The sequence below is a fragment of the Capricornis sumatraensis genome, chromosome 1 (assembly GCF_032405125.1).
Source record: "Capricornis sumatraensis isolate serow.1 chromosome 1, serow.2, whole genome shotgun sequence".
Lineage (NCBI taxonomy): Eukaryota > Metazoa > Chordata > Mammalia > Artiodactyla > Bovidae > Capricornis > Capricornis sumatraensis.
In genome coordinates, this window is record NC_091069.1 from 34,909,269 (window position 1) to 34,936,469 (window position 27,201).

The 27,201-nt window shown below is 37.4% G+C and overlaps 1 protein-coding gene across 1 annotated transcript in view; it reads left to right on the plus strand.

The window, feature by feature from the left end:
• The window catches only part of BABAM2 (BRISC and BRCA1 A complex member 2), a 401,827-nt gene that overhangs the window by 80,174 nt on the left and 294,452 nt on the right, over positions 1–27,201 (plus strand). Inside the window, exon 4 of the mRNA XM_068969662.1 lies at positions 2,015–2,109. Coding sequence (XP_068825763.1) covers positions 2,015–2,109 — 95 coding nt within the window. The remainder of the gene's footprint in view (positions 1–2,014; positions 2,110–27,201) is intronic.

Consider the following 27,201-nt stretch of genomic DNA (forward strand, 5'->3'; position numbering starts at 1 on the left):
ACCTATGCCATGTGTTTATTATGAATTTTTAAAATGAATGGAGCCGCTTAAGTATAAGCTTCCAGTTAAGTATTCTTACTCAATGGCATAACCAATCAGTATTGTTGAATTTCACAAATAACAAGGATCAGTGTGTCCTGGATTTATTAGGGAAGACTTCATACAAGAGAAGTTAATTAAAGGAGCTCACACAGGATGAATAAGAACTGAGCAAAGAGAAAGAGCATTTCAACTAGGTGTCATAGTTTGGAGTTCAGTGAGTAGATTATGTTGATTGGAATAGAAAATTAGTATTGGCTTTTAGATCTAAAGAAAAGGGTAGATAAATAAGGAACATTGTGTTTTGGAGGCCTTAAATTCTAGTTTGAAAAGTTTGCTCTTACTCTGTTACAGAACCATTTGAAATTTTTGGAGGCACAGCAGTACTTTAAGAAGATATGCTTTATGATAGTATGTGTTATGGGTTGGAGGTATTGGGAGAGCACTTAGGAGGGTATGGTAATAATTCTAGTCTGTTGCTTTTTTAAGAACAGAGTTCTTCATTTGCTTTTTCATGCTCAGCATAGTGCCTAGATGAGAGTTCAAATATTTGTTCTTTGGATGCACAAATATATGGACTAAGTCATCTCAGCCTGGGTTGAGCAGTTAGCAGTAGGAAATAGCATATGAGAAACACTTCGGGGGAAGAATTGAGATGATTTGTTTTCTAAGAGTATAAGGATGTGGGTCAGGTCAAAGATGACATTGAAGTTTCAGCCTGGGTGATTAAGGAGTAGCAGTGCCATCCTTAGAAATAGGGAAGTCAGTCAGGGGAAGAGAGGAGTGAGAAAAGTGACAGTCAAGTGCATGTTTTTAGACTTGGTTGAGTTTGAAGTTGAAATCCATAGTACACAGGGTTAGTTAGGCTCAGATGAAAAGTGAAGTCTGAATGTTTAAATTTAGACAAAGATATTATTGTTTGAGCAGTAAAAATGGTTGGACTGATATAACACTATGTGTGTACATGGGTGCAGAGGTTGTGTGCATGTATACAAGTAGATACAGTCTTATACACTAGAACCCAATATGTGTATTAGAGTGTGGATATGCAAATCTGTTAGTGGAATGATGAGGAATGATTCTTTGTGTGAGCAGAGGGGAAAGAAAAGGAAGTTAAAGAAAGAGAAAGGGGAGGAACAAAGAGGTAGAACTTATAGCACAAATTTGCCAAGGAATTTTTGTCTTCTGTTTGAATATAATACTAGTAATAACAGTAGTAGTACTCCTGTATGACTTGTTGAGTGCTTCCAGTATGCCAGACATCTGGCTAGACGTGCTATCTTTTTTACCCTCATAACAAATCTGTGATGTCAGTACTGTTATATTTCCTTTTTAACTGATGAGGAATCTGAATACTGAAGAACTTAAAACTTGCCCAAATGACCTGAACTAAGAAATAATTAGGAAATCTCGTGAATATAAACCTGACTTTTTGGATTCTGAGCCAAAGATTCTTTTCCATTATACCAAAGGTTTGTATGTTTAATTTCTTCAAGGCCAGGACTTTATCTTTAGGAAATCAGTCCTTGATAAAGGCTTATTAATTAGCAGGCAGTGATTGGACAGTCATGTTTGCTATTAACAAAATCTGCATGTACTGTGGATGTAGTTGTTTCTACTTTTCTACCTGGGTATTTATATTTATGTGCTTCCCAGGTGGCACTAATGATAAAGAACCTGCCTGGGGTTCAATGCAGGAGACAGAGGCAGGTTTAATCCCAGGGTTGGGAAGATCCCCCTGGAGGAGGGCATACCAACCCTCTCCAGTATAGTGTATTAGGAGGTAGCACTTTCGACTGCATGTTGTGAATGTTAATTTAAAAGAAAGTATCAGTTCTTTTTGTTTCTGAATGAAAGTGCTTTTCAGTATTTTTGTTAAACTACTATAAACTTGTTTTAGAAGTTTTTCTGATGCACTGCTCCGATCATTCATACATTTGCAAAGAAATAAGAACTGACATTTTCTGTATTACAGGGGATATAATTTTCAATGCCCAGTACCCAGAGCTGCCTCCCGATTTTATCTTTGGAGAAGATGCTGAGTTCCTGCCAGACCCCTCAGCTCTGCATGTGAGTACTACAGGCGTGTTCTGTGTTCAGATGATCTTTATTTGTTGAAAGGAAAATAAAGTTGCCTGTTGACAATTCTTTAACAGATACATTTGCTGAACACATAGATTTTTTTTCTGCTCCTTTTTTCCCCTCTGTCCTGTGAACTAAGTACAACTCCTTTTGTGCCAAAATTGTTTAAATAAGAGTTTTTTTTCCCCTTCATTGCAGCTTTACTTGCAGACTATTTTGAATTAAAGAAAGTCTCTAGCCTTTTGGTTAAAATATTGTTGCTTCAGCTTAAGGAGACATGTTGAAAACATTTTCTTTGTTTTAACTTAATATTTCATGCCTGCGATCAATTTTCTAATGTTTACTAGCACTTCATCACAGGACTTGTTAGGGGAGTGTTTCTTGGCTTTTCAAGAGGCCTTTTTTTTGTATAGAAGTGAAAGTGGCAAATTTGGACTTGTATGCGCATTATCTCAGTCTTATTATCAGAAGGGTAAAGACCAGATTAAGTGTTCTTTATTAAGCAAGACCAAAAACTTTGTAATTGAAGTAAAATATTTCTGGATTAAAAGCAGAGAAAGGGGTGGTAGAATTGATAGTTGTCAGAGCACATGTGTGTAAAAAGTGCGTTTTTCATGGCTGCTAGAGAAAAACATGCCATTTTGTTTAAAAGGGCTGACCAGGCAAAATGTCTCTTTCTTTCCTTTCCCAAGCTTTGGTTTTGCTATGATGCTTGTACCATAAGAAGTTCTATTGTTGTTCAAAAACTTTGTTCTTAGTTGTGTTTTTTTGGAAAATTTTTTGCCGCATTGAAGTTTTGTAATTAAAAGTTTGAGAATTTGCTTTTAAGTGTTGTCCTCTGTCCCTTTTTTAAAAAGGGAAGTATTAAACAGGAAGTATTAACCCAAACCTAAAGAATTATCTTAAATTTTGGAATACAACTGTATAAATACAGTTGACAAGAGTAGAATGGATTTGATAGAAAATGTCTAAGATTTACACATAAACTGTTACTTTAGGTGATTTCTTTTTTTTAAATTGTAGTTTATCTGTTCAATGTTATGTGGCAGCCTGGATGGGAGAGAAGTTTGGGGGAGAATGGATATACGTATATGCGTGGCTGAGTCCCTTTGCTGCCCACCCGAAGCAACCATCATGTTGTTAATCATCTGTACTCCAGTATAAAATAAAAAATTTAAGAGAAAAAGAGAAAAGAAATGCCAAAAAAAAATTTAACTGAAGCTTTGAAAAAAGAATTTAGTTTAAGTTTGGACCCTTTAAATGCTTCCCTGATAGCTCAGTTGGTAAAGAATCCGCCTGCAATGCAGCAAATCCCTGGTTTGATTCCTGGGTTGGGAAGATCTGTTAGAGAAGGGATAGGCTACCCACTCCAATATTGTTGGGCTTCCCTTGTAGCTCAGCTGGTAAAGAATCCGCCTGCAGTGTGGGAGACGTGGGTTTGATCCCTGGGTTGGGAAGATGCCTGGAGAAGGGAACGGTTACCCACGCCAGTATTCTGGCCTGAAGAAATCCATGGTCTGTATAGTCCGTGGGGTCACAAAGAGTCGGACAAGACTGAGAGATTTTCACTTCCCTTTAAATGCTTTGTATGAGAAATTCATCCCATGTTGAAGCTGAAGGCCTTACCTGAAGAAAATAAGGCAGAAGTACCCTTATAGTTTCTCCTGTATTAAATCTGCCCATTGGAAGGTAGCATATGCTAAACGCCAAAGTTATATAACAGGCTAAGCGCTCCAGGAGTTTAAGGATGCTTGTCAGAAAAGGCTTTGTTGTGGAGGTGAGATTTGTATCAATATTTGCAGAATGGAGTAAAAGTGGGGGCAGTATGGTGGAGAGTGTTTCAAGTGGAGGGAATGACATGAACGAATGATAGGTATAATATATTGTAGATAAGGTGCTTGACAGGTTTGCTGAAGAGTAAGTTAATATAAAGAAGGGCTGCTGCTGCTAAATCGCTTCAGTCGTGTCCAACTCTGTGCAACCCCAGAGATGGCAGCCCACCAGGCTCCCCCGTCCCTGGGATTCTCCAGGCAAGAACACTGGAGTGGGTTGCCATTTCCTTCTCCAGTGCATGAAAGTGAAAAGTGAAAGTGAAGTCGCTCAGTCGTGTCCGACTCTTAGTGACCCCATGGACTGTAGCCCATCAGGCCCCTCCATCCATGGGATTTTCCAGGCAAGAGACCTGGAGTGGGGTGCCATTGCCTTCTCCAAAGGAAGGGCTAGAAAAGGTTAAAAAGATAAAGTGGGGTGAGATTGTTGAATGCATTGAATTCTAGGTTAAGCGTCACTGAAGGAAATGAAACATGGAGAATTGTCTAACAGTAGTGTGGTTAATATAGTAGATTAGAAGAAACTGAGGAAGAGAATTAAGAACTATTGTATAGATCTAGGTGGAGGTGGGAAAGGGGCTTTAAGCTAAGATGATGCAAGAGGGAACAGATGGAAACGATAAGAAATACATGTATACAATTTATTTTTTTGGAATTGCCTTTAAAATTTTCAAGGCACATCTTCAATATTGGCAAGGATTGTGAGTGTATTAGACTTTATCTTTCTATTTATTTATTTATATACTCATTTGTTTGTTTTGATTAGAGTGTGGACTTTCAAAGCTGTAAAGGGCTTTAAGTTTTATCTTATTCCACTTTTCCGTTTTAGTATTCAAGTAATTGACCTATATTTATATTGTTGTGTTGGAGTTTATATTATAACTTCACTTATCTGATGTTTAATTTTGAGTGGAGTTACCATTAAACGTTTTTGGGAAATTAGCTGCAGAAGAACAGCCCCCAAAATCAAAGCACTATGTCTAAAACAAAGATCCCAAATCGAGGGGAACGCCTGTCTCTAGCTATAGTTAATCTCAGCCCTCAAGCAGTCTACCCAGGGCTGCTTCATAGACTAGTGAGTGAGCTGGGAAAGCCTAGAGAATCAACTGGATACAGCCTTCCCTAGTTGGGTGAAGTCTACACAGCTCTGAAGGGTACCTATATCTTTCCAAACAGTACTTTGAAGTAGCTTATAGGATACACAGAGAGTTAATAAAAATATGTGAGGTGGTTATATATATTTAAATATCTTCTTTGGAGAAATGTCTATTCAAATCCTTTGTCCATTTTTAAGTTGGGTTATTTGTCTTTTAATTGCACTTTTTCACCATTTGATAAATTTGGGGCTATTTGAAGTCAAGTGGGCCTTAGGAAGCATCACTATGAACAAAGCTAGTGGAGGTGATGGAATTCCAGTTGAGCTATTCAAATCTGAAAGATGACACAGTAAAAGTGCTGCACTCAATATGCCAGCACATTTGGAAAACTCAGCAGTGGCCACAGGACTGGAAAAGGTCAGTTTTCATTCCAATCTGAAAGAAAGGCAATGCCAAAGAATGCTCAAACTACTGCACAATTGCACTCATCTTACACATTAGTAAAGTAATGCTTAAAATTCTCCACACCAGGCTTCAGCAATACGTGAACTGTGAACTTCCAGCTGTTTAAGCTGGTTTTAGAAAAGGCAGAGGAACCAGAGATCAAATTGCCAACATCCTCTGGATCATGGAAAAAGCAAGAGAGTTCCAGAAAAACATCCATTTCTGCTTGATTGACTGTGCCAAAGCCTTTGACTGTGTGGATCACAAGAAACTGTGGAAAATTCTTTAAGAGATGGGAATACCAGACCACCTGACCTGCCTCTTGAGAAACCTGTATGCAGGTTGGGAAGCAACAGTTAGAAGTGGACATGGAACAACAGACTGTTTCCAAATAGGAAAAGGAGTACATCAAGGCTGTATATTGTCACCCTGCTTATCTAACTTCTCTGCAGAGTACGTCATGAGAAACGCTGGGCTGGAAGAAGCACAAGCTGGAATCAAGATTGCCAGGAGAAATACCAATAACCTCAGATATGGAGATGACACCACTCTTATGGCAGAAAGGGAAGAAGAACTAAAGAGCTTCTTGATGAAAGTGAAAGAGGAGAGTGAAAAAGTTGGTTTAAAGCTCAACATTCAGAAAATGAAGATCGTGGCATCCGGTCCCATCACTTCATGGCAGATAGATGGGGAAACAGTGGAAACAGTGGCTGATTTTATTTTTCTGGGTTCCAAAATCACTGCAGATGGTGATTGCAGCCATGAAACTAAAAGACTCTTACTCCTTGGAAGGAAAGTTATGACCAACCTAGACAGCATATACAAAAGCAGAGACATTACTTTGCCAACAAAGGTCTGTCTAGTCAAGGCTGTGGTTTTTCCAGTGGTCATGTATGGATGTGACAGTTGGACTATAAAGAAAGCTGAGCACTGAAGAATTGATGCTTTTGAACTGTTGGTTTTGAACTGTGGACTCTTGAGAGTCCCTTGGACTGCAAGGAGATCCAACCAGTCCATCCTAAAGGAAATCAGTCCTGGGTGTTCACTGGAAGGACTGATGTTGAAACTGAAACTTCAATACTTTGGTCACCTGATGCGAAGAGCTGATTCATTGGAAAAAACCCTGATGCTGGGAGGGATTGGGGGCAGGAGGAGAAGGGGACAACAAAGGATGAGATGATTGGATAGCATCATCAACTCGATGGAGATGGGTTTGGGTAGACTCTGGGAGCTGGTGATGGACAGGGAGGCCTGGCGTGCTGTGGTTCATGGGGTCGCAAAGAGTTGGACACGACGAGTGGCTGAACTGATTAGGTATCTGTTTCTGCTCAGGTGACCAAATGCCCTTGTTCAGGAGAGAGGGATTTTCTGGTATTTTTATGTTCACTGTTAAGATGGGACAGTCCTGTGGAATCTGGGATACATGATCATCGTTGTTTATTCACTGGACTGGAAGCTTCTTGAGAGTTGGTTTTGTTCCCAGTTGTATCCTAGGGTCTACAAGCGTGCATGTTGCTTTGAGATTAGATGAACAGTTTGCCTTCAAGGTTCTATATTCCTTAAAGGACTTGTTGGTTTCTAATACTGAAATGCTTTAAATGAAAAATTCAAACTAGCAGAATGATTCAAGTTTTGAGAAATTTGGGGGATAAAAATCAGTTAACAGAAACTCTGAAGCAGTGATTTTTCAGCCTTCCTTTTGCAACACCCTGTGGTGTGTTCAACTGCCTCAGAAGGCATTGTGAAATTCTTTCCCCTCAAAGTGGCAGTGATAATTCACTTTAATTTAAAATAAAATTGCATAAAGGAGGAAGGGTGGATCATATGCTTAAATGAGAAGAAGGTGTTGCAATTATGGTGTGTTAGAAACCACTGATATCTGACTTCCTAATTTAAAGAAGGTGACGATTTTGTGTTTGGGACAAGTATCTTCAGGGTAGGAAACCTAAATGCTACTGCAGGTAGTACCTACTGGTTGTGTAATTCCTTCGCTGACTCTGTTCTGCTTACATGGAATGTGAGTGTTTAAAGAGTATTGTACTAACATCTTGTCGTGTCTCCTCCCCTGCTCTTCTCTGTTCTGGAAGACATGTTTTGAATGTGTCCATGCAAAATAGTCCATATCTGGTGTACATAAAAAGTATTTGAAATACATGTGAAGAAACCACTAAGCTGAGATGTTCTGCATGGCCTATTATTGAAAAATGCCATCCTGGTGTGTGGTGCTCCTGCTCCTGGACACATCCATTGCCATGGCCACTAATGTATTATAAAATAGGTTGCTCTGCATTTTTAAAATATTTATTTAATGTTTCATTGGAGACCTATAAAAGAGTCATCTTTCACCCTGAAGCTGTAGTGAGTGAACAGAATTGCAGCCTTGGGTGATATGAACAGGAATAGAGGTGTATGCACAGGGAACTGTGGGACATGTAGGGGAGAAGTTTATCAGATCCATGGGTAGGTAAGTGTCAGTGACTTAAAAACATTATTTGGTTGTTTATGCTCTCTTCTTCTAGAAGGTTCATTGTTCCCTTCTAGAAGGTTCATTGTATCATAGGCAGATACACAATCTGGACAGAGACTCTGCTGGGTTGAGGCTTATTTATGGCTCTCATCAGCATGTGTCTACCTCTGGTTTGCTATTGCTCTTGAGGTAGAGCTCTTCAGAATTTTTAACTGAGAATCTGGTGTGGTCAACGTTCCCAGACCCTTCAAAGTGCTTGGGCCAATAAAATATTTTAAAATATACTGACATGTTATTTGGGGTTCCCTGATAACTCAGTTGTTAAAGAATCTGCCTGCCATGTAGGAGACCTCTGTTTGATTTCTGGGCTGGGAAGATCTGCTAGAGAAGGGATAAGCTACCCACTCCAGTATTCTTGGGCTTCCCTTGTGGCTCAGCTGGTAAACAATCTGTCTGCAATGTGGGAGATCTGGGTTTGATCCCTGGGTTGGGAAGATCCCTTGGAGAAGGGAAAGGCTACCCATTATCAAATTATTCCAATACCCACGTGGCATGGATCTTTTCTTAAATTTATTTAAATTGAAGGATAATTGCTTTAAAATGTGTTGGTTTCTCCTATACATCAACATGGATCAGTCATAAGTATACCTATGTCTGCTCCCTCTTGAACGTGCCTCCCGCCCCTTTAGGTTGTCACACAGCACCGGGTTGAGCTCCCTGTGTCCTACAGCAAATTCCCACTGGCTATCTATTTTACATACGATAATATATGTTTCAGTGCTACTCTCTCAGTTCATCCTCCCCTCTCCTTCCCTCACAATGTCCACAAGTTTGTTCTCTATGTCTGTGTCTCTATTGCTGCACTACAAATAGGTTTATCAGTACCATTTTTCTAGAATCCGTATGTATGTGTTAATATACTATACTTACTTTTCTATTTCTAACTTACTTCACTCTGGAAACAGACTCCAGGTTCATCCACATCACTAGAACTGACTCAAATTTGTTCCTTTTTTTGACTGAATAATATTCCATTGTCTATGTGTACCACAACTTCTTTATCCATTCATCTGTTGATGGACATCTAGGTTGCTTCAACATACTGGCTATTGTAAATGCTCACAGCATGGATCTTTGTCCTGACAGATCTCATATTCTAAACTTTGTTTTGTAAGACTGCTGATAACTCTGCTCTGCTTTTCAGAAGTGGTTGCTTAATTTTTAGCTTCTTGCCCTGGGCTGCCCAGAACTTATCAGATGTCTTGAGGAGAACTTGCTGCATGTTTGAGGTCTCCAGTACTCTGTTCTGATGATTTTTTGGAGTCCAGCAGCAGCTTTGTGCTGTGCAAAGCTTGGTTTATCAGCTTGCCTCCTGTGCCCAGAATTTGTAAATGTCTCAGAGGTACCTTTCCCTAATGCTTTCTCCTCTGAATTCTCAGCCCCTCCAGTCCTCGTTGCTTCAGCAGATGTTGAATACCTTCAGATATCTGGCTTTCTGGTTGTTTTTCTTGAGAATGTTGGTTTATACAAAGCCATTCCATCCTATCTGGAAGCAAAAGACAGTTGTCCTACATATCATTTTGTCCTTTAATTTCGAAGCAAAACTAAAAATCTTTCAGTTCAGTTAAGTCACTCAGTTGTGTCCGACTCTTTGCAACCCCATGAATTGCAGCACGCCAGGCCTCCTTGTCCATCACCATCTCCCGGAATCTACCCAAACCCATGTCCATCAAGTCAGTAATGCCATCCAGCCATCTCATCCTCTGTCGTTCCCTTCTCATCCTGCCCCCAATCCCTCCCAGCATCAGGGTCTTTTCAAATGAGTCAGCTCTTTGCATCAGGTAGTCAAAGTATTGGAGTTTCAGCTTCAACATCAGTCCTTCCAATGAACACCCAGGAACTGATCTCCTTTAGGATGGACTGGTTGGATCTCCTTGCAGTCCAAGGGTTTCTCAAGAATCTTCCCCAACACCACAGTTCAAAAGCATCAATTCTTCGGCGCTCAGCTTTCTTCACCGTCCAACTCTCACATCCATACATGACTACTGGAAAAACCATAAATCTTTAGTGCACTGTAAATACCACTTTCTTGGTAAGAATACAGAATTTAAAAATTATTATTCATAATGAAAGTGAAAGTGAAGTCGCTCAGTCCTGTCCGACTCTTTGCGACGCCATGGACTGCAGCCTACCAGGCTCCTCCATCCATGGGATTTTCCAGGCAAGAGTACTGGAATGGGTTGCTAAAAATTTCAGTAACATTAATAAAAATTAATAACAATATACTTTTTTGTTTCTTATAAAAACCTAGATTTAAGTTCCAATAGATTTTCCTAAGGTGGAAAGAAGCAAGGGTAAACATTATATAGAAATGGCATCTCTGGTTCTCTTGGGTTATTCAGCTTGGATGCAAAGGGTACATCAATGTATGGTTTCAAGTGAATATGAGAAAATTACCAGAAATATCAGTGCGAACTTGGTTTATGTGCTGATGAGTTAAAAACTCTATGTTTACACCATTATCTATTTTTACTTACCAGCCGTGGAAGCGTTTTATGAGGTAGGAAGATAATGTTATTCTTTGTAAAATGTACCTCCTAAGGAGAGAGGGTAGAAAGGTCCCCAGTCTAAAAATGACAGTTTATATAAGTTCATCTATTTTTTTTCAAATGTGTTGCTACTATAACAATTGTGGATTAAGGAGAAGTATTAATATACACACATATGCATACACACAAAATTTTGAAGGCATGTGTTATAAACAAGGCTTTAAAAGCACAGTTGTAGAAAAACAGAACATCTTGAAAGTACAAACAAGGTACATTTAAAATGTTCACTCTCATAAGACAAATGAAAAAAAGGCAAACCAAGTTATTTTTTGAAATCCAATGGCAAATATAACATTTAGCAGATGTTGCCAGTTTTGATTTACTCAATTGAATTTGTAAAAATGGTTTTAGGAAATGAGGTACTGAATTGAATACGAAGCATTTCCGTTCAAAAATTGCTTACTCAGAGGATTATTTAATGATCGGTTTTGAAGATTATTCATTGTCTTTGGTTGGTCGGTCATCTCTCATCATCATCCTCTCTTTTTTTAATTCATTCTTTTATATATAATTTTATTAATTTATTATTTTTGGCCGTGCTGGATCTTCACAGCTGAATGGGCTTTTCTCTAGGTGCATTGAGCAGGAGCTGTTCTCTACGTGCAGTGCACGGCCTTCTCATTGCAGTGGCTTCTCTTCTTGTGGAGCTCAGGCTCTAGGGCACATGAGCTTCAGCAGTTGCGGCACATGGACTCAGTAATTGTGGTCCCGGGCTCTAGAGCACAGGTTCAGTAGTTGTGCCACATGGGCTTAGTTGCCCTGTGGTACGTGAAGTCTTCCCAGATCAGGGATCAAACCCATGTTTCTTGCATTGGCAGGTGGATCCTTTACCACTGAGCCACCAGGGAAGCTCCATCATCCTCTCATCACTTTTCTTTCTCTCCAGCACTCTCCTCAAAGAGTTGGATTTTTAAATTAAAATAATGTATTTTTTTATCATTAATGACAGATTGTATAGAATACAGATAAGTACCAAGAAAACATACCCTTAATCACACAGTTAAGAGATGAGTATTAAAATGTTAATTATTTTAGTGTATTTACTCCTAGTATTTTTCTCTGTCTCTGTCACATGCATGCATGTCCTTTGCACTTTTCAGCAGTTATTTTTTACTTTACATATTATTGAAAGCATTTTTCCTTTGATGTTATGAATTCATCTGAAACATCTTTTAAAATTGACTTCTATTCTGCCCTGGAGAGGTTAGTACCTTCCCAGGAAAATAAACATGAAAGTCACTCAGTCGTGTCCAACTCTTTGTGACCCCATGGACTATATAGTCCCTGGAATTCTCCAGGCCAGAATCCTGGAGTGGGTAGCTTTTCCTTTCTTCAGGGGATCTTCCCAGCTAGGATTCGGAAAATAAAAGGTGTATCTAAAACCAGTCCTATTTCTTTATTTGTAAGTTTGTTTTTCATCAGAAACAATGAGCTTCACTTAAGTGAAATGGGAATAATCTGATTTCTTAAAACCTAATAGTTGATGATGGTAATAACTTAAAAAAGTTTTTACTTCATCATTATAAATCTAATTTCTGTGAACAGGGATTCCACGCATATTCTTCTTAAGAAAATAAAGGTTTTTTAAAAAAAGAAAATAGAGGTGAAATTCAGGTTTTAGTGAAGTAACATCCATATTGTTTTTAGCTAGTTTGTATACAGCATTGAGTAGGGATGGAGAACTCCACCTTTGAAGAGGACTTTGGTTTAACTGGAGAAATGGCTTAAACATAAAAAGGAGAACTATTGTAGCATATTGCAGTACATTGTCTTAGCATTTTATGTATACCTCTGCAGCACTACTATTTGTCTAGTAGTTGTTTGTTTACATTTCTGTCTTCTCTGACATTCTGAGAGCACCTTGAAGGCAGAAGTACACGCTACTAAGGTTTTTTTTTTAATGAATGAATATGTTAAGTACCACATTAATAGCGCAGGAATTCTGATGAAGTAGTGATTATTGTGCCCTGATGGTCATATGAGGTTTTATGGGGGAAGGAAGGGTTTTACCTGGGTCTTTAAACAGGGGTCAGTCAGTCAGTATAGTCATTCAGTCGTGTCCAACTCTTTGCAACCCCATGAATTGCAGCATGCTAGGCCTCCCTGTCCATCACCATCTCCCGGAGTTCATTCAAACTCACGTCCATCAAGTCGGTGATACCATCCAGCCATCTCATCCTCTGTCGTCCCCTTTTCCTCCTGCCCCCAATCCCTCCCAGCATCAGAGTCTTTTCCAATGAGTCAACTCTTCACATGAGCTGGCCAGAGTACTGGAGTTTCAGCTTTAGCATCCTTCCTTCCAAAGAAATCCCAGGGTTGATCTTCAGAATGGACTGGTTGGATCTCCTTGCAGTCCAAGGGACTCTCAAGAGTCTTCTCCAACACCACAGTTCAAAAGCATCAATTCTTCGGCACTCAGCTTTCTTCACAGTTCAACTCTCACATCCCCACATGACTACTGGAAAAACCATAGCCTTGACTAGATGGACCTTTGTTGGCAAAGTAACGTCTCTGCTTTTGAATATGCTATCTAGGTTGGTCATAACTTTTCTTCTAAGGAGTAAGCGTCTTTTAATTTCATGGCTGCAATCCCCATCTGCAGTGATTTTGGAGCCCAAAAAAATAAAGTCTGATACCGTTTCTACTGTTTCCCCATCTATTTCCCATGAAGTGATGGGACCAGATTTGGTTTAGAAAATGAACAGAAGGGATGGCACTGTAGTCAGGAAGAGAAAGCTACAGAGAAGTATCTCAAACCAAGGATAACATGTTAGAAGCATTGAGCAAAACAGTTTTCTTTTTTTTTTTTTTAACTATTTTCCTTAAAATTGGAGCATAATTAATTTACAGTGTTGTTAATTTCAGGTGTACATCAAAGTGATTCAGTTTGATAGTAAGATATTCAGTATAGTTCCCTATGCTATATAACTATACAGTAGGTCCTTGTTTATCTGCTTTATATATAGTATTTTGAATATGTTAATCCCAAACTCCTAATTTATCCCCCTCCCCACCCCCACTGCCACTGTCCTCTTTGATAAGCATGTTTGCTTTCTATGCCTGTGAAACTGTTTCTGTTTCGTAAATAAGTTCATTTCTATCACTTTTCAAATTCTACATATAAGTGATATCATATGATATTTCTTTTCTCTGCCTGATTTACCTCACTTAGTATGATAATCTCTAGGTCCATTCATGTTGTTGCAAAAGGCGTTATTTTTATTTTTTTTAGTACAAAGTTAGGCTCTTCATTCAGACAGTAAATGTTATTTTTTTTATGGCTGAGTAATGTTCCATTGTAGTATATGTACCACATCTTTTTTATTCATTCGTCTGTTGATGGACTCTTAGGTTGCTTCCACATCTTAGCCATCGTAAATAATGCTGCGATAAATATTGGAGTGCCTCTATCTCTTCAAATTAGATTTTCCTCCAGTTATTTGCTCAGGAATCATATGGTAACTCTATTTTTAATTTTTTGAGGCATCTGCATACTATTCTCCATAGCAGCTGCACCAATTTACATTCCCACGGACATAATAGGAGGGTTCGTTTTTCTTCACACCGTCTCTGGGGTTTATTCGTCGTAGACCTTTTAATGATGGCCATTCTAACTGTTTTGAGATGGCTCTTCATTGTAGTTTTGATTTGCGTTTCTCTAATAATTAGCAGTATTGAGCATCTTTTCATGTGTTTATTGGCCATCTGTATGTCTGTGAAGAAATGTCTATATTGGACTACCCATTTCTTGATTGGGTTTTTTTTTTTTTTTTAATCTTAAGCTCTATGGGCTATTTGTATATTCTGGAGATTAATTGCTTGTCAGTGCATTGTTTGCAAATATTTTCTCCCACTTAGTATGTTGTCTTTTTGTTTTGTGTATGCAAACTAGTTTTCTCGGAGTAGAATTTGCATAGGTAAAGAGTAGAAAATTACAGAAGTAGATGGAAGCAAAATTCTTAGGAGTTTAGAATACAAAAGATTATTAGTTATAGATTTAGGGTGTGATTTTAAGCAACTACTGCAGCCTTAGGTTTTAATTTGTTTTCCTTTTTTTAAAAAAATATGGTTTACCAAGACATTTTTGAGATGTTCATGATTTGAAGATATCTTTTCCCCTGTGGTCTTAAGAATTCCACAGATTTTTGATGCTCTTCTTTTTTAGCTACCTGTTGTGGGGGGTGCACTTTCGGGAATAGTTATGAAATTAATATGCATACATTAGTTTTTCCGAGGAGTCAGATTTTATTCTACATTTTTAAAGAAAAATGTGCACTTGATTATTGATTATGTTTCCTTAGAATCTCTAAATTGATTATTTCACATTTTCTACTTGTTTCAAAGGCTAGTCTACAACTAACTTACTTTGTGTCCTTTTGGTATACAGGGCCTTATGGGTGAAGGGCTATTTATTTTTTAATAAACTTTTAGATTTATACAATTACTGAAAAGATAGTAAGAGTGTTCCGGTGTACGCCTCATTGTTTTGCCTATCACTAACTCAGTTGGTAAAGAATCTGCCTGCAGTGCAGGAGACCTGGGTTCGATCCCTGGGTTGGGAAGATCCCCTGGAGAAGGAAATGGCAACCCACTCCAGTATCCTTGCCTGGAAAATCTCATAGACAGAGGAGCCTGGTGGGCTGCAGTCTTTGGGGTTGCAAAGAGTAGGGCACGACTGAGCGACTAACAGTAACTAACACTAACATTACTATGATACATTTGTACAATTCTGAACCAATATTGATTCATCATTATTAACTGAAGTTCAAACTTTATTCAGATTTCCTTAGTTTTCCCCTGATGTCCTTTTTCTGTCTAGGATCTCATCCATGATAACACATTACATTTAGTTCTCTTGTCTATTTAGGTTCCTGTAGTTGGGACAGTTCCTCAGACTTCCCTTGTGTTTGATGACCATGATAGTTTTGAGCAGTACTGGCAAGATAGTTTATAGAATGTCTCTCAACTGGGATTTGTCTAATATTTTTCTCATGGTTAGACCATAGTTATGGTCTTCTGGTAGGAAGACCTCAGAGCTAAAGTGCTGTTTTCATCACATCATGTTTAGGGTACATACTATGAATAGGACTTATCACTGTTGATATTGACCTTGATCACTTGACTTGAGAGAGTGTTTGTCAGGTTGCTTTACTGTAAAGTTACTCTTTTCTCATCCTTTCCGTACTGTCCTTCTTAGAAAAGAGTTACTGTGTGTAAGCCACACTTAAAGATTAAGAGGTATGATCTACCTCTTCAAGGGCAGAATACCTGCATAAGTTATTTGTAATTCTTCTGTATGGGAGATTTGTGTGTTCTCCTGTGTCACTTATTTATATCAGTATGGGCCGATAGGTATTTATTTTATACTTTGGGTTACAATCCACTACTGTATTATTTATTTTGTTGCTAAAATTGCTCCAGCTTTGGCCATTGGAAGCTATTCAGTTGGCTCCTATCTTCCTTTGACATGCCTCCGTTATTATAGATTTGTTTGTTGGAGCACTTTCTTACTTTATAGGACTACAAGATATTCAGTCCCAGCTTATCTAGTTCCTGCTTTAGCCTTAGAATCAACCATTTCCCCAAGAAGCCCTAGTTCTTTTACTTTATTGGAGAAAGGTATTAGAAACCAAGATCTGAGTGCTAAGTGTGCTTGTTGCTACTGGGGTGTCCCCTTTTGGGTCCTCTCAGCGTATAGATCAAGGAAATATGTATATATAGAAATATATGTATATATTAGCCATTTGTATTTATATTAAGTGAACATGATTATTACTGATGTCTTCAACTCTTAATTCACTACCACATGGATCATTCTAGTCTCTGAAAAGTGTTATTTCAAGATAGTGTTTGTGTGTGCCCTGATCTCTGCTCTATTGAAATACTATTTCCAGCTGCTTATTTGTCAGTTAATTCTTTCTACAAGCATGTATTGAGTCTGTAGTATATTTAAGCCTTTGTATTAAGTATTAGGGATATAAAGATGGATGATTTAGTCCCAGTTTCTTCAGTATATGTTTATCCAGTACCTCTCTTGTCAGCACCTGTGCTCCATGCTCACAGTTTAGTAGCGGAAGAAATCTGGCTGTAGATAATTATGATATAAGGTAGAAAGATAATAACAAAATTCAGATGGCGAAGTGCTTCAAGAAGCGAAATCATATGATGAATTGTATCAGTTAGATTCTGGTAGCATTCAAGTGACAGAAAATGTAACCTAACTGGCTTAAGTAAAAAGAGGATTTATTGGCTCAAATAACAGAGAAGACTGGGGTAGAGTTAGCTGGAGACATGACTGATTTTAGGGTCAAGTACTTAGTAGCATCAGGGCTTTGTTCTACCTCCCCCTCTTCTGGCATTGTTCTCAGGTTCTTCATAGCATCTCCTAATACCTCTAGGTCAACATCACAATACCAGAATAAGAGAAAATCTGACATCATGACATCACGAACAAAAGTCTTAGAATTGAGCCTTGTTAGTCTTGATTAGCCTCACTTGGGTCATCGTATCCATGAATATTGTTGCTCTGGGAGCTAGAATGTGCTGGTCAGCTTAGCTTTGTACATGTGCTCCATTCCTTTCACAGGTGCTGGTTTTATGATTATTAATTGAGCTATATATACGTTTTTGTTTTGTGACCTTGTCTATGTATGTATTTTATAATAAAATATTAACAAATTGAATTCATCATTCAAAAATTAGCATAATCCCTCAGATTCATAAAGTCCAGTTAGAAGAAAAACACTTCCAGATTCACGATGTCAAAATTACAGATAACTAGGCAGTGAGAGAAATCTAAGAATAGCTAGAGAAAACACAAGTGTGACTAGTAGACTGTTAGCTGACTTCTTATGGCAATATGGATGGTAGAAGACAGTTAAACAATATCTTTAATGCAGTTAAAACCACAGTCATTTAAAATTTGTTGCTAGCAAATATATCCTTCAAGAATTTAAGTGAAATAATTACATTTTTAGGTAACAAAAACAGTCAGTTCATCATCAGCAAATCTTTACTAATTCTTCAGGGAGAGAAAGGTTTCATTTGGAAGATTAGAGGTTTATTAGGAAGATTAGGATATATTCCTTCAGAAAGGAATGAAGAGCAATAAAATATGATGAAGGGAGATAGCAGTAAAGAGAGTATAAAATCATACATCGTCCAGAAGGTATTTCAGCTGCAGTTGTCTTTTATATTTTGGTGGATGTTAGGATTTATGTTCCCAATAGATTTCATGTGTGTGTGCTAAGTCAACTTTAGTCATGTCCAACTCTTTGCGACCCTATGAACTGTGGCCCACCAGGCTCCTCTGTCCAAGAAATTCTAGAGGCAAGAATACTGGAGTCGGTTGCCATGTCCTTCTCCACACTTCACGCAGGCAAATATTAAAATTAAATGAGTTTTTCTTGGTATTTACTAATTTGGGAATGAGGACGTGGATGTATGTAGGGTGAGAAAAAAAATGGCATTAAAGCTTGCCTTTACAAGTGTTTTGCTTAATATTGCCATCCTTTTTGCTAACTCTTCTGTGCTTATGTTGCTGCTTTGTGTAATACTGGGATTCTTTCATGGGGACACTGGAAATATACTGAACCTCCTATCTCCTAAAGATTCTACCTTAGTCTAGGTTAGAGCCGGGGCATCAGTGGTTTTAGAAAGCTCATTCTCGTGTACAACCAGAGCTGAAAACTAAGGTTACTGAAAACGAATATGATTGAAACAGATCTGAATTCTGGTTTCAGCTCTGTTGATTACTGTGTGGACTGTGCTGACCAGGGTACTTAACATCTATGTGTTTATTTATTAATAAAACTACTAATATTAGTACCTATCTCACAAGGCTGTTGTGAAGAATAAAGTAACATTTGAATGGAAAAATGGAAATAAAAATAGAGGTGTAGAAACCAAAATGACCAAAGGCAACATATAATCTTTAACTATAGAAGGTTTAGCAGATGTTTGTATTTTCAGAGAAGCCCTCTGGTTTCCCTTTATAACTCAAAGCAGTTTATTCTGATCTTTGAGTTTGCATTTTAACTCATATCGAAGTGAGGTTTTGTACTTACTGAACATCTTTAGGTTTGGGATTATTTTACTATACTTGGGTTATCTGCGGGGATGAGAACATTAAAAAGGGAAACAGTATTATAAACTTGAAACTAATTCTAATGTATGCGTTCTCCAACATTTTTAAAAAGAAAAAAAAATTTTAGCCATTTACAAACGTTTTTTGGATAAATTATCTGTATCCGGCTGAGAATTTTATGCCAAACTGCAGCCCCCACATAAGCTTGGAAGAGCCAAGATATTTAAACCTGCAAAGTAAAGTGCCAGCACAACCTTTACACTGGTCTGATGTAATCATTTAACCATAGAATGGTTTGTAGCCTTGAATTGACAATGACTCAGTAGACCTTGTATGCATTTTAAAATGTTTTTAAGTTGTTGGGATTATGAAAATACCATAGAAGCACAATATTATCATAAGTAAAACACTTAACATATCTAATGAAGCTTCTTGAATATGTTTCAAGAACATTTGTAAAGAAGCCAGATTGAAAAGTAGAAAGTCTGGATTATAATAGATTTTTAAAAGAAGGTCAGCTCATTACTTATAGTATCTAAAATATAGCATACCAGAAGTGATCAGTCACATTTTTAAATCAAAGGAGTTCTTTAGAAGATTTGAAAAAATTAATTGGTAAAAATAGTGATTAGTATATAATAACCATTATTAATATATAATAACCATTGTATATAATTTATATGTTTAAAGGTACATTTTAAAAGGATTTATTTCTTTTATTACCTTGGAGATGTTTGCAAGGTTAACATGAACTTTTAGCACAATCAGGTTCTATGAGAATTATTTAAAAAACGTAAAAATTTGTCCCAATGAAGTTTGATTTAATGTAAAAACTAGTATATTATTTTTGTGTTATTATATGAAAAGTGTATGTTAACCGTTTGTTTTACTTTCAGCCTCTACCTAGGTAATACTACTCCTAAAACCAAAGTCACTAAATCCACCCATGTTAGATTTAAAGCATTTTAGGGTCAGAAAAATATGAAAAATTGTTTCGATTTTGAACGTTTGAGTTTGTATGTTTGTCTTGATATATGAATAGAACTGACTAGAAATAATTTTGGTATTAGGTGTAGATTTATGTTATAAATGTTTCTTTTGAAGTTCATAGTGACTATATCATAGGCACCCTTAATTATATTCTTACTGAATCAGAAAATCTGTAGTAGTAATTTTCAGACTTTTAGGACTAAAAATAAACAATTGAAATACATCCATTAATATAATAACTTTAACTTCCTGAAGAGAGCCAAGGATACTTTTCTTAGTTTTTGTTGGTACTTTTTTGTACCTTTTTATTTATGACTATTATAATTGTGATCTAAAATTTGGTGCTGTTTTGCAGCACGTCCTGTGAGAATTCTTTTCTAAGACAGTAATGCAGTGTAAAATGTTAATAACATTTGAGGTAAAGGATGAATGAAGATTTTGAAAACTGAGAAACTCTTTTTAACTGGATTAAAAAATTAAGATTACTGTTATAGTTTCTTTAACTTTTAGTATGAATTTTTAACTAGCGATTTTTAGAAATCAAAGCATAATCTTAGATATAATTTTTAGAAATCAAAGCAAAACAAAATTCTTTCTAACTATAGGGTTGCTTTATTTTAAAAAGTGCTTCATTTTAAAAAATTTTATTGTGGAAAATTGCAAGTATATACAAAAGTAGAAAGTATTATATAGTAAATCCTCATGGGTCTGTCACCCAGCCTCAGTAATTGTCAGCTCATGATCAGTCTTGTAGTACCCTCATCCACTTACTCCATCCACTTACTAGCATATTATATTGAAGCAAATTCTGTACATTTTATCATTTCATCTGTGAACATTTTCATATGTTACTAAAAATGATAAGGAATCTTTTAAAATACATAACCAAAATATCATTATCTTGTCTAAAAAAAAAATAACAGTAATTCTGTAGCATCATGAAATAACCAGTATTCAAATTTCAAATTGTCTGAATCAAAACCTGTGCATTGTAATTGTTACGTCTTTTAAATATCTTGTAACTTGTCAGTTTTCTCCATCTCCCCCCCCCCATTTGCAGTTTATGATTGAAGAAGCAGATCTATTTGTCTTTTAGATTCTGTTGATTATATTCCCGTGGCACAGTTTAACATGTTCCTCTGCATTTCCTGTGAATTGGTAGGTGGGAGTATGTCCCAGATTTTGTGCACCTTCAACCACCTGGTACATAGTCACAAACCAAAAATAACCCCACCCTCCCGGAGAAAGAGGTTCTGAATTTTATGATAGGGACTAAATGCTGTATTTTATATATGAGCTATAGAAGCATCTTTAGTTTTTATTTAGATAATTGTGTATAATGTATGACTGAAGATTAAAATTTACAATGACACTGGATATAGCAAAATGAGACAAATGTTTATAAAGTAGATAGAAAAGAACTATCAAAATCAACAGAAGGATTATTAAGGTAAAGTATCCTGGATGCATTCATTTTAAGGACAGCCTATTCACTTAGAAACCTCTAATGATATCATTGTTTTTTAAAAATATACTGGCAGTATAATACACTCTCATAAAAACGACCTTGATTCATCAGGAAAGGTGAATTATATTTAATATGGTTTATTATAAAGAATAACCACAACTAGAGAGTCAACAGTTTGGCATTTAAAGGACTGAAGAATTACCATGTCTGTAAAATATGGTGTTGTGGTTAATCTGTAATTCCTGTTAATAATATATGTAAATGTGTACATTTCAAAGATAGGCGTCATATATAAAAATTAAAAAAATTCTGCTTTATCAAGAATAACTAGGAAATATGTGTACTGGTTAGTCAAATATTCATAATCTTAAAAATTTACTGTGGATGTTATATATGGATCACCAGTTCTTTTAAAATAATTGATTTTTGATAAAAATACTCTTTACCCTTAAAGTAAAAGATAATTTGATCTTTTTTTGATGATTCAGAAGCTTTTAAGGGACTGTTTATAGCATCAGAATTATTATTAAGCTTGATTGTCATATTGTAGCTGCATCGTAGAGTTGATTAATGCAGATTTCCAAAGTAATGTTAATTACCAGAGCATTATCACTGGATTCAGGAAGCCCAAATGGGCTTTGCGTCTGTGGTGTTCACAGTCATGTAAAGAGACTTACAGGAACCAGTGTGCATGCATTTGTATGTATGGCTGCATATATAGATGTTTACACATGTGCACATGTGTACATATTACTGTTAAATTTATAATCTATAGTGTTAAACACATAACACATATATACTGACTTGTGACATGTGTAGCCATTACTAGTGCTGAGGAAATTGCAAATTGAAGGAATTTGATCAAAATTTACCAAGAGGAAATTGGCTCCAAGGCATAATGATTTTGGCTGGAGGAGAGAGTGATCCTGGCACCGTATGCTCTCTGTTTCCTTGTGAGGGCTCCAAGATGATAAGAATTAGCTACATAGAGGCAGATGCTTGGTAGTTTTCTGGAAGCACAATTATAAGGTTTATGAAAAACAGGAAGATCAACATCTCATGCAGGTTTTTTTGAACGGAGAACTGATTTAATGTGCTATTTCGTACCCCTTAGACCTTGACTGTTAAACCATGATAATTTGATTTTTAAAATAATTTTTTTTTCTTACTCTAAGTGTGCTAGCTTTTGGAGAAAAATTGTGTCTTAAAAATGCTTTTAAGATAATAGTTTTCAGATTGTTCAAACTTTTAATGATTGATGACTTTAATTAGTCTTACTACAATATTGTATTTTCAGAATTGCTGTCCCATTTCCTTTTGTCTACTTCTTCTCATAACCACAGATTAACTTGGCTCCCAAGAGCCAGTATCTCTATTGACACTGGAAATTTTTCAGATCCTTTAATATATTTAACTTAGTTCATAATGAATTGAATAGTAGTGATCATTTGACAAATCATTTTGAGTGCCCACATTGAATAGCCCATGATGTCTAGCACCCCTCTTGCACACAGATGAGTAAGATACTGTCCCTGTTCTTGGGTAGTTTATAGTCTTATAGAAGAAAGGTAATATGAAAGAACTGTAGCACCCATTCTTCATGAACAGTAGTGGGTGCACTGAATAGGAGAACTTTCTTTTCATCTTTAGTTTTCAGTGTCTGAGAAACTTTAGCCATTTGTCTTGCATTTTGCTTATGTGATGCCAATAAACACCTTGTGTATCTACTGTAAGTGAAGGAACCAAGGAAGGAACTAAAAATTAATCTTAGTAAATTCCCTAAAATCTGAATTTAGTTGTTGCAAACTCAGATGCCTAGAGGAGCCAGCTAGGCAATACAAATGAGTGAAAAAGGTCAGTATATAGCAGTTGTAATTGGTGGTGGTTGTGTCCTGCTGAAATGTGTGTGCTTTGTCTAAAGATTTTCAAGTAGAAATTTTGTGTAGGTCAAATAAAGCGTGTCTGCAGGCTGAGGGTGCCAATTTGCAGTTCCTCTGTAATTCCTTAATATAAATGAAAGCATCATAAAAACATTTGAGAGAAAAGAAGTGGTTTAAAATTAAATACAAATAGGGACTTTCCCAGCAGTCCAGAGGTCAAGACTCCTCACTTGCTCTATAGGGGATAAGGGTTTGATCCCTGGTCAGGGAACTAAGATCCCACTTGCCACGGTGTAGCCAAAAAAATAAATAAATAAATAAACACAAATAAATACTTGTAATTTAAGGACGATCGCACCATTTAGTAAGCTATTTGGTGCTTTTTTCTGGGGCATAGATGATGGTAAAGAATGCACCTGCAATGTGGAAGACTTGGGTTCGATCCCTGGATTGGCAAGATCCCCTGGAGGAAGGCATGGCAACACACTCCAGTATTCTTGCCTGGAGGATCTCATGGACAGAGGAGTCTGGTGGGCTATAATCCATGGAGTCGCAAAGAGTCAGACACGACTTATCACAGCACACAGATGGCATTAAATTAGGGATGATGGGTTCTCAGGAGGAGCCTGGAAGATAGAAATCTAGGCAGATGAGGGGGATCAAGTTGGTAGGAATTCATAAGAGTGATGTTGGTTCTCCATCGCTGAAGATTTTCTTTTCTGGGTGTGGATAGCCCTGGATTTCAAATGTTAAGTTATTGTTAAAAACAGGTCACAGGTCTGAAGACACATTCTGTTATTCCTGGGAAATGTTCAGGGCAACTCGAATGGAAAGCTCTAGTGGATGGAGCCTTTAGCCATCATTTAAACAGTGGATCTTATGTGAAGGATCAGTGAGTTTATATGAAATTATTTGGGTCTTTGAGCAGAATAAGAAAATTCATCAGAAAGATGATCTAACTTCCTGGGTTTCTGCCTTGCTATCAGGATACCTGAACATGACTCCAAAAATTACAAAACAGATTCTCTAGGGCCACAAAGTGGGTGTCCCTCCAGGCTTACTGAATCAGTGTCTAAGTGTGTTATTGTTGTTCAGTCACTAAGTCGTGTCCGACTGTGACCCAATGGGCTGCAGCATGCCAGCCTCCTCTGTCCTCCACTATTTCCAGCAGTTTGCTCAAATTCGTGTCTGTTGAATTGGTGATGTTACTTAACCATCTCCTCCTCTGCTGCCCAGAGTGCAGGATCTGAGAGTCTGTCTTTTTAATAGATACTTTTACAGTTATTCTGGTGATAGACAGGATGGGAAGTAGAGCTGTAGGTAGAAAAGGTTTCATATATTGCTGAGACTATCAGGTTTCTTTGGTCAATGAGGATTGTATACCGACAGACCTTTATTAAAGAATTTTTTTAAAAAGTGGTGTTTATTGATAGAACCCCATTCTGTCTGATAAAGTGTGTTGTTGGTAATAGATATTGGTGGCTTAGGTTATAAGGGCATTGTTAAGATTCTTGAGGCACATCGTTGGCAGGGTATGTATTTGTAATTATTTACGCTGAGACCCAGGGAAGATTGTTTGGGTGGTATAATTTGAGATAGGTACTTCTCTTTGTTGACTGTGAGAAGCACCCACAGTTTTGAAAGAAGTGATTAGAAGAATGGCCTTGGGGACTGGAGAGGGATGTTGAGTTTAAGGAAGTAAAAATTGATGAAACTGAGTAATAATCACTGTGTATTGCTCAGCTGACAAATGACTTGGGGCCGTCACTGTGGCTGCTATTGTGGGGGCCTATTTTTAATCTCTCTGGAGAGAATCTATGCAAAAGATGTAAAGGCTTATTAGTCGAAGCTGCACACTTCAAGCTTGGCATGGAACCAGCATTCATAAGACACCTAGTACAGTGTGTCCATGCCGATTGTTTCACTCAAGTGGAGGAAAGGGAAAAATACCTCCTGTTTACAGGACCACGAAGGCAGTAAAGGCCTCTCTGAGCTCCTGTTAACAAAGTGCTGAGCTGCTGCTTGTTGTATACGTTCCCAAGACACATGTCACTAATCAAAATGTTCTTATCTGGTCTGAAACAGTTGTTCACTTTTTTCCCTTGCAACCTTCAATAGCAGTATTGAGTTTTTCAGAAATCTCATTTTATTACTGACTGAATCAAATACCTTACTGGTATTTGAAAAGTTCTGGGATGGGGAACGTTTCTGATACCTGTTTCAGATTCATTTTAACTTAACATGTATTGAATGAGCTGTAATATATAGCAGTAGAGTCTTCCATCTTTCCTTCCTTCCTTTTAATTTACTTTTTCCTTAAGGGAAATTATTTTAATCATTGTTGGGTTTGTGGAAATAGATTAATCCTCTGTGTAGATTTTCCTGCAGTAATGTAAGAAGCTTTCTTTTTTCCTCTGGCAGAAAACATAAGGACCCATGTCAAATGTATACTTTAGATTAAAGGGCTCTCAAATAATGATCAGAGTTTATGAATGTTTCCCTCTGGTCTTTGTCTTAGTGAGGTGAAATAGTGACATGGTGTATCAGTACTGTTTTATTTCTTCTCTCCCTCTCCTTTTCCTCCTCCTTCCTCATTTTCTTCCAACAGAAAACCTGATTCAGATTAGCTTAAACAATAAAGGGAGAGTTCATTGACTTACAGAACTTAAAAGACCGGAGGTGGGCTTCAGATAAGGCTTGGTCCAGTGGCTACAATAATGTCATTTAAGGACCTAGTTTCTATTTCTTTTCTTCTCTGCTCTGCCTTCCACTGTGTTGACTTTATTCTTACTCTTCATATTCACCCAGCAACTTGAGTCTGTTCCTTAGTGAATATAAAATTGTTACTCCAGTTCAAACTTTGTATTCTCTTATCATGGGAAGAAAGACTACTTTTATTTCTCAGAAGTCCCAGCTGTCATCTTCATTTTTCTCATTGCACTTGTGCACATAGCTGAATTTCCTCGGTGCACAGGAAATGTTGATGGGGTTAGGCAGTCAGCACCATGGAGCTTGAAGTAGAAGGTCTTACTCAAAACTCAGGCCTGAGAGTGGGGAGGGGTGGTTTCCCAAGGAAATTTGGGTTTGTCTTACCAGAGGAAGGGAAATGGATGTTGGAAATCAAATAATAGATGTCTACTAAATGTGGGTTTAGGCAAAGGACGTTATATGGACCTGGGGTGAGGTGGAGTTTTTAGGGGGAAGGATGAAGACATTGAAAATTTTTACTATCTTGTGTGTTACATTTTTTGGGTATCTGTTCCTTTAGATGATGGTCTACTTTACATTGCTTTTTCTTCCTTGCTCTTTTAGTAGTTGCCTGTGGCTGGTGTAACAGGAAGAGCTCGAAGAAGAGCCTTCTTTTCAGTTGGCATTTCCCCTAATTATTTATATGCAAACTGTGTTACTAGGACTTTGGTTGCTTCAAGACCACTGGCCAGAAAGGCCCAAGACTGGGATTTTGGCTAAGAGGACGAAGGTCTGTCAAATACTGCCGGTCTGGAATTAAGTCCAGGGAGCTCACTATGGTGAGGAGAAGCAGTTGTGTAGTATAAATCATTGTAGCCCAGGGGCCAGGTCTAGCTGGGGAAATCATTGATAGGGCAGGGGTCAGAAACCAGGTGTCGGAGCTTGCAGGTGTTTGTCTGGTTAAAAATAACAACTTGGTTGAAGCTGTTTGTTCTCTTGTTTTGTTCCATATGGCTCATTCCTATAGGTCTCTTTGTGATTATCATAGTTGGAAAGAAATGAGAATCTACCCTGAGGTCTGGTCCTGACTTAAGTGGAGAAGAGATTATTGTCTTGACAGGGGAGACTGGGTAGGATTCCTGTGGTGTTGTGACTCACCTATGGCTATAAAACACTCAGTGCCAACAAAGGATACTAAGCTTGAATCATCTTCTTCCATTATTTAAATAATTTGCTCCAAGTTTAAAATCTCTGTGCAGAAATTGGGATTCCTCATCTTTTAAGTTCAAAAGACTCCTGAAGACATTTTTCTAATGAAAAGTGAAATCCTAACAAAGTGTTTGCTTTAACTAAATGATTGCAGTTAATTTCTTGTAAAGAAACACAGAAGCACACTTTAACTTAAAATAAGCTCACACTGTTGTTTCTTGTAGTACAGCCAGGAAAACCAGAAACAAGCTGTTTCCTTCAAAATCACATCCCTGGATGATATTCGAGCAACCTGGACAATTTAAATGCATCC